We start from the raw sequence: 8,735 nt of genomic DNA on the forward strand, positions 1-8,735 counted from the left end.
GGAAACTTCAATAATCAGATGCCGATTAGTTGGCTCATGACAAAACATCCATATACTGAAATAAGGAACAGCATCCTATAAACACATATTGAAACTAATTCTTATCTGAATTGAATGTTGAGCACACAGGCTTTTACAGCAAAAATCAATTTCTGGACCTGCTAATCTCCTTAACCTTCAGCCTTGCCATTTTTTCCCCCAGACTAATTCAAAATAGGTCTACCTGATCTCTTGCATGCTAGATGCCCTGATGTGGTCCACATCTGGCAGCTGTAACTTACAGCACAACTTAAGAGATATTTGGCATAGTTTAGCTATCGTTTGAAACGTACTGAATGCATTTGGAATATATTCAAAACCACAGTCATATAGGCTGGGTTGCTATATTGGGCTAAACCATAGTGCACATTTCTTATTGCACTGTAAAACATTAGTCATCGTGATTTATGATTTAGAGCAGAGGTGTCAAACTTAAGGCCCAGGGGCCAGATCCGGCCCACGGGGTGCTTAGATCTGGCCCAGGGGCTGTCCTGGAAACAGCAAAGGACCAGCCGGCGGTGCCTCTGCCAGCAAAAATGGAGGGCTTGCAACCCTCTGAGCTCCGTTTTAGCTGGCAGAGGGTTGCAGGGAGCTGTCACAGCCAAAAATGGAGCTTAGAAGCCCATTTTCGCTGACCGAACGTGCAGGCCACCACAGGCGTCCTGATACGAGTGACGTCGAGCTGGCCACGCCCACCCCAGGCCCCGAGGTCAAACACTACCCTGATGCAACCCTCAATGAAATTGAATTTGACACCCCGATTTAGAGTGACACACAAACCCATCCAAATGAGACTAAAGAAACCATTGTTAAAAGGAAAACAATGAAGAAACTCAATCACAGCACCTCATGGTACTTTTGGAACGGCAATAATGTTCATGCATGACAGAGCTTAACAAATTTGACATTTTTAATATTCATGAAGGGAAACTAAATATGTAAATGAGCACAAGCACTTCAGAACTAAGCAGGTAGCTAAAGAGAAGGGGCTAGGGCAGGAAGAGAATAATAAATTCCTAGGAATAAATAAATATAGTCCCTGACAAAGGAGAGAGGGAACAAGGCATTCCATTTTGACTGGTGGTTTACTATAGTTTGAGTGAAACACAATTATCTGCATTCACAAAGCATGTGAAACCAAAATGTTTTAGCTGATTTTAGTGAAGAATACTGCATGACCTCAGTCAGGCATGGTTTATTCAATAACATTTGGTTAAACAAACCATAGCTTAATGTGTTAGACAGTCTTTGTCAGGTACTCTTAACTCAGAGCTTTTCTATAGACAGGCTAGCTTCTGATAATAGCATTATTCATCCGGATGATATGTCTGGCTTCTGTTAATGTCTGCAAAGAACTACATGCTGAACAGTCTACAGAGTATAGAGCTAATTTGTTTTAAAACAACAACAACGTGTGGACAAATAAATAATTGGAAATGCAAATACTTTTAATTTTAAAATAGTTTTATTTCACTTTACTGCATGCATTTGATGGATTTATTATAACCTGGCTTGAAATCCTTAAGGCATTCAGCATCCATATTATCTATGTTAAAATAAAATAAAAAGAATTTGTATCTGCAGTGATTTCAGACCCAGCATGAAAACCAATTACAGCAAATGAACTAAACACAGTTACAGAAAGAAAAGGCGTATTTTCCAGTAATGGACAAGAAAGCTAAGGATTCCGAATTGTAAGAGGCTTTCTTTTATCCATCCAATGCATCCATCCAATTCTTCACTCCCCAGTAAAATACCCAGAAGGTATTGTTAGTCCCATGAGCAAACTCAAATCCAATCACCCATTCCAAGATTATACTGCCTAACAGGGCCAGATTGGTGTAGTGGTTAAGGCACCAAGCTTTGAGTTCTAGCCCTGCCTTAGGCACAAAGCCAGTTGGGTGGCTTTGAGCCAGAAGGAAACTTCATCTCTAGAAGACAGTGGCAAAACAGTTCCAAATAAAGTTGTCAAGGAAATTGCAGGGACTAGTCCAGGCAGTCAGCAGACCTCAAGACCTGACTTGAAGGCAAGGAGAGCCGGTTTGGTACAGCAGTTAAAGTGCCAGGATAAAAACGAAGAGACCGTTTAGTTCTAGTTCTGCCATCGACATGAAGGCAATTGAGAAACTTTGGACCAATCCCAAGAAGAGATTGGACAACCAATTGTCTGAAATGGTATTGGGTTTCCTGACTGAGCAGGGGGTTGGACTAGAAGACCTCCAAGGTCCCTTCTGTGTGTCTGTGTGTGTGTGTCTGTCTGTGTGTAGATAGATGATAGATTAGACAGACACAGAGAGAGACAGGCAGGCAGGCAGATATAGCACATAGGTAGAGGATGGATAGATGGATAGATTAGATAGATGATAGATAGATAGATAGATAGATAGATAGATAGATAGATAGATAGATAGATAGACAGACAGACAGACAGACAGACAGATAGATGATGGGTGGGATAGATAGATAGATAGATAGATAGATAGATAGATAGATAGATAGATAGATAGATAGATAGATAGATAGATAGATAGATAGATAGATAGATAGATAGATAGATAGATAGATAGATAGATAGATAGATGATAGATAGATAGGGCTAGGTTAAGTTAGATTTAGATAAATATTTATTTATAAAAACACACACGCACGCACACACATTATGTAGGGCCCAAGACAATTCCTCTTCATTCAATGAGACCCAGCAAAGCCAAAAAGATTGAACACACCTTGACTACAGAAAAAGCAGGACATTAATAATAATAATAATGAACCAAAAAGCCACCAGCACCTGCCCCCTTTTCTCTCAACGGCGCAGCGACCCCCCATTAGCCTGGCATCGTCTCCTCTTCCAAACCTGGACTTGGCTGGGGATGATGGTAATTGCAGTCCAACCCCTAAGGGGCTGTACCCGATGCAGGAAAGGATCAGGTTTATTTCCAAAGCTGCTTCCTTCCCTGGCCAATCTCGCCCTCTGCTCCAGCCTCGGACACGCTTCCCTTAACCCCGCCCAGCCATTCGCACGTTACATGCACGCGAGTTCCCTCACCCGTTCCTATGACCACCACATCAAACTCGGAAGGAAGGTGGTCCGCCATCTTGGGAGGGGAAAAATTTTTCCCGGCCGCGATCACGTGACGCCTCTGCGTCGCCCGAGCGCTGCCGGAAGCGAGTCGAGGCAGAGCGGCGGCCGGAAGATCCTTCGCGTGGCATTGTGGGGAGTGTAGTTCTTTTTTCGAACTTGCCGCCGCAGCGACCGTTCGAAAGGTCTTTGTGCCCGTTTAGTTTGAGCGCCTTTTTTTAAAGCTAATCCCCCTCTTCCTCCGAATCCATATCAACGTTAGATTAAAGTTGCAACATTTGCAAACTTAATTCAGCAATTCCAACAAATTCATAGGAGGACGTAGAACATTTCATATGAGCATCCCACACTGTAGTTCCTTAATTCAGCAATTCCTCCCTACTGCTGTTTCCCCAACGGCTGCATTAGGGGTAGACTGCTTTATAGTATGGAGGTTCTGCTTCTATGTATATATAATTTTTATATATTTAAATATATCTTTTATATTAAATATTTTATCTTTATATTGAAGTATAAACTGCAATATATTTAATATACTATTCTATATATGTAAATTTATATATTTAAATATATCTTTTATATTAAATATTTATATTAAATATTTTTATATTTATATTAAAGTATAAACTAAAAATATATATATTTTATATTTTAAAACTTCTATTAAAGTATAAACTAAAATTTAATTTACTAAAACTAATATTTAACAACTTTTAAAGTATAAACTAAAATATATTTAATATGCTACTCTCTCTATATAAATTTATTTATATATTTAAATATATCTTTTATATTAAATATGTATATTAAATATTTTTATATTTATATTAAAGTATAAACTAAAATACATTTAATATATTTTTATATTTAAAAACTTAAAGTATAAACTAAAAATATATTTAATATACTACTCTATATAAATTTATTTATATATTTAAATATATCTTTTATATTAAATATTTGTATTAAATATTTTTATATTTTTATTGAAGTATACCATCACTATCCTACTTGTTGTCTGTATAAGAGGGTGAGATACTTGGTCTATACACAAATGACCCATTGGGAACCCCATATCAAAACCAACTTACCTTATGTGCGGCCACATACGAGGGATTGATTGGAGTAGATTGTAGGGGTGATATTGACATATAACCATCTTATTTGGTTACCTTCTACATTTAGGCAAGAAAAACAAAACGCACAGGTACAGTATAGGTGGTACCTTGCTCAACAGTAGTAACTGTGAGAGGGATCTTGGAGTCCTAGTGGACAACCGTTTAAATAGGAGCCAGCCGTGTGCAGCAGCTGCCAAAAAAGCCAACACAGTTCTAGGCTGCATCAACAGAGGGATAGAATCAAGATCACGTGAGGAGTTAATACCACTTTATAATGCCTTGGTAAGGCCAAACTTGGAATAATGCATCCAGTTTTGGTCTCCACGATGTAGAAAAGATGTGGAAACTCTAGAAAGAGTGCAGAGAAGAGCAACAAAGAGGATTAGGGGACTGGAGGCTAAAACATATGAACAACGGTTGCAGGAACTGGGTATGTCTAGTTTAATGAAAAGGAGGACTAGGGGAGACATGATAGCAGTCTTCCAATATCTCAGGGGTTGTCACAAAGAAGAGGGAGTCAAACTATTTTCCAAGGCACCTGAGGGTAGAACAAGAAGCAATGGGTGGAAACTGATCAAGGAGAGAAGCAACTTAGAACTAAGAAGAAATTTAGAACAATTAACCAATGGAACAACTTGCCTCCAGAAGTTGTGAATGCCCCAACACTGGAAGTATTTAAGAAGATGTTGGATAGCCATTTGTCTGAAACGGTACAGGGTTTCCTGCCTAGGCAGGGGGTTGGATTAGAAGACCTCCACGGTCCCTTCGAACTCTGCTATTGTATTGTATTATTTTATCCATATTTTTATTTTAGATTTACATCTACAGTATACATTATATCTTAATTCTATTTTATCTCGTCGTAATATTTGATATGGCTGGGAGGGGAGGAGCGAATAAAGGCCAGAGAGGTGCCCCTCGACGTGAGTGACAGCATGTTGGCCACATCCATGCAGTCACATGACCACCTAGCCACACCCACCCAGTTGGTCATTACGCAGATCATATGAGCGGTGCTTAGGATTTAAAATTATGAATTTAGTGGTCCCTGAGGTCTGAAAGGTTGGTGACCCCTGGACTAGAAGACCTCCAAGGTCCCTTCCAGTTCTGTTCCATTCTGTTCGTTTCATTCCATTCTGGGTTCTGGCTGACGCCGTGGTTAAAGCAAGGCAAAGCTTAATGTGCTATGTAAATCCAACCAGCCTCTTATTCTCTATGCCTTCTTTTTCATCTTCGTTACTCATCGTTCTCCAGGGTGTGAGCTGACATTCAAAAGTAATCCCAGACATAAAATCATTCATTCTCACCTTTTAGCAAGCAGCTTTTGAAGACAGGAAGGTTTTGGATTGAAGATCAGCCTTTCCAGGAATAGATATCGCAGACTTGGGTTTCCAAATATGTATGAAGATATACAGTAGCCTTAACATACCACAAAGAAGGGGGGTGGGGGGGAACCTGACTCTTATTCCATTAGTGCATTGTTATATATAGTGTCGGTTCACCCCAAAAAAAGACAAGATAGCTGAGAAACACTTATTTTGTTGTTGTTAGTTGAGACGTCGTGTCTCATCCATCGCAACCCATGGATAACGTTCCTCCAGGCCTTCCTGTCCTCTACCATCCTCTGGAGTCCATTCAAGTCCACACCGACTGCTTCGGTGACTCCATCCAGCCACCTCATTCTCTGTCGTCCCCTTCTTTTGCCCCCCATCTTTCCCTGGGTTTTTTTTTTCTAAAGGGTTAGGGGGTGCAAGGGTCTTGAAACTTGACAGCTTTAAGACTTGCGTGCTTCAAATGCCAGAGTTTCTGAGCCAACATTTTGGTTGCTAAGCAAGAGCGTTTCACAAGTTGGCCACGCCCACCCAGTCACATTACTGCCAAGCCACTCCCATTCAGTCACATGGCTGGCAAGCCACTCCCACCCAGTCACATGGCTGGCAAACCACTCCCACAAAGCAGGCCACACCTACAGAAGAGGTTCTAAAAAATTTTGAATCCTACCACTATGCAGTAGTCATAAGTGTGAAAAAAGGTCATGTCACTTGTGCCGTTGTAACTTTAAACACTCACTAAATGAATTGTTGTAAGTCGAGAACTACTGGTAATGAAAGAGGAGAAGGAATCCTTAAAATTGAGGAGATATCTCAGATCTAATTTCTGTACCTGTCGGTATAAAAGTATAGTGTCGTGAAACATGATAGAAAGGACAGAGAAATGATTGAGTAGAAGCGTAATAATAAAATGTGTTCTATGACATCATCACTAAAATGATGCATTTGCAAGTGGATATTATTAAAATGCATTTGTAAGTGGATATTATATTATGTTTGATGTTCCTTGCTAATCACCCAGATGCCCAGTGAAATCAGTATGCAAAATTACTCATGTTAAGGGTACCTAGACAATATTTGCTTTGGTCAGTGACCAAAATCAAGCCACATTATGGATTAACGCAAAGTATGCAAAAAACATGTGCTGCTAATCCAGAATTGGGTTTGTTTACTGTGACTCGTGGCTGTGGAAAGCTTTGACCTTGGCTTCAGCTACAAACCACCATGATGAAGAACTGTTGAAAAACACATCCTGGCAGTTTTATTATTGTTGTGGACCAGAATTCTCTTGAGTGAACTGCATAATTAAAATCATTAAACACTTTTGATTTCAAATAAAGACCCCGTACAATCATAGCTAGGGGATCGCGGCAAGTAGAGGACATTTAGTGTTACAGACACTATAACAAAATTAAGTCGTATTGTCAAGCACGAGCGAGACAATCCAATCTCTGAATGTAAAACTCTATTTGAGTACATCATTACGGCACTGTTTAGGGCAAAACCAGATCTAACTAATTTCCGCACAAATCTACATAATTAAAGTATAGGATTCTCCGTCCTCCTATTAGAGCAGGTCACGTTGTCCAATTGAGTATCATTATATTGTTAGGATTAGGGACGCGGTGACTCAGCGGCTAAGACACTGTGCTTGTCGATCCGAAAGGCCAGTAGTTCGGTGGTTCAAATCCCTAGAGCCGCGTAACGGAGTGAGCTCCTGTTACTTGTCCCAGCTTCTGCCACCCTAGCAGTTGAAAAGCATGTAAAAATGCAAGTAGAAAAATAGGGACCACCTTTGGTGGGAAGGTAAAAGTGTTCCATGCGCCTTCGGTGTTTAGTCATGTCAGCCACATGACCACGGAGATGTCTTTGGACAGCGCTGGCTCTTCGTCTTTGAAACAGAGATGAGCACCGCCCCCTAGAGTCGAGAACGACTAGCACATTTACCTTTACCTATCAGGATGGTAACCTTTACCTTTACCTATATTGTTAGGAGAGAAAGACTGACTCTGGAAAACACCCGTGGAAGTGTCCTTGGTTCTCAAGGATTTATGTATTTATTTATTTAGTTGGTCACTCATCTACAAGATAACAGGAAGAAGAATAGACATGAATAAGGACACAGGAAATGGGTACAAATAAATGGGGACAGTAGGACAGGGACATTAGGAACGCTGGTGCACTTATGCACATCCTAGGATGTGTTCTTGATGTCTGGAGCCTAATTCCATCTCCCCCTTCCCTCCTCCCAGTTTGTTGGCAAGCTGAGAAGTGATAATGGTTGCAACAGCAAAAGAAGATAGGCTCAAGATCCAGATGGATCTTGACAGACTTGGGCCCTATCTAACAAAATGAAATTCAACGTAGAGAAAAATAAAGTCTTACACTTAGGCAAGAAAAACCAAAAGGACACATATAGACTGGGTGAAACCAGGCTTAATAGCAGTGACTGTGAGAGGGATCTTGGAGTGGACAACCAGCTAAATATGAGCCAGCAGTGTGTGTCGGCAGCCAAAAAAGCCAACGCAATCCTAAATTGTATTAACAGAGGGATACAATCAAGATCAAGTGAGGTACTAATACCACTCTATAAAGCCTTAGTAAGACCACATCTAGAGTAATGCATCCAGTTTTGGTCACCACACTATAAAAAATATGTTGCGACTCTAGAAAAAGTGCAGAGAAGAGCAACAAAGATGATTAGGGGACTAAAGACTAAAACATACAATGAACAGTTGCAGGATCTGGGCAAGGCTAGTCTAGTGAAGAGAAGGACCAAGGGAGACACGATAGCAGTCTTCCAATATTTGAGGGGCTGCCACAGAGAGGAGGGGGTCAAGCTATTTTCCAAGGCACCTGAAGGCCAGACAAGGAATAATGGATGGAAACTGAATAAGAAGAGATTCAAACTGGAAATAAGGAAGAAATTTTCCTGACAGTGAGAACCATCCACCCATGGAACAGAAGTTGCCTTCAGACATTGTGGGAGCTTCTTCCCTGGAGGCTTTCAAGAAAAGACTCGATTGCCACCTGTCAGAAATCTGCAAGAAAACCACCAAATTCAGAGAGCACCAAGGGCCCCTCATTTCAAGTCTGACCTACAAATCTTCTCCTTTGCTAGAGATGAAGACTTCCAGATATTCCAACCCTATGATCCTGTGAGTATTT

General features: G+C 40.6%; 1 protein-coding gene across 1 annotated transcript in view; it reads right to left on the reverse strand.

Moving 5' to 3' along the window:
* The window catches only part of CHM (CHM Rab escort protein), a 64,501-nt gene extending 61,297 nt beyond the window's left edge, over positions 1–3,204 (reverse strand). The window contains exon 1 of the mRNA XM_081964117.1: positions 3,086–3,204. Coding sequence (XP_081820243.1) covers positions 3,086–3,134 — 49 coding nt within the window. The 5' untranslated portion in view covers positions 3,135–3,204. The remainder of the gene's footprint in view (positions 1–3,085) is intronic.
* Between the last annotated feature and the right edge of the window lie 5,531 nt (positions 3,205–8,735).

Source organism: Natrix helvetica (genome assembly GCF_964273705.1).
Source record: "Natrix helvetica genome assembly, chromosome: 11".
Lineage (NCBI taxonomy): Eukaryota > Metazoa > Chordata > Lepidosauria > Squamata > Natricidae > Natrix > Natrix helvetica.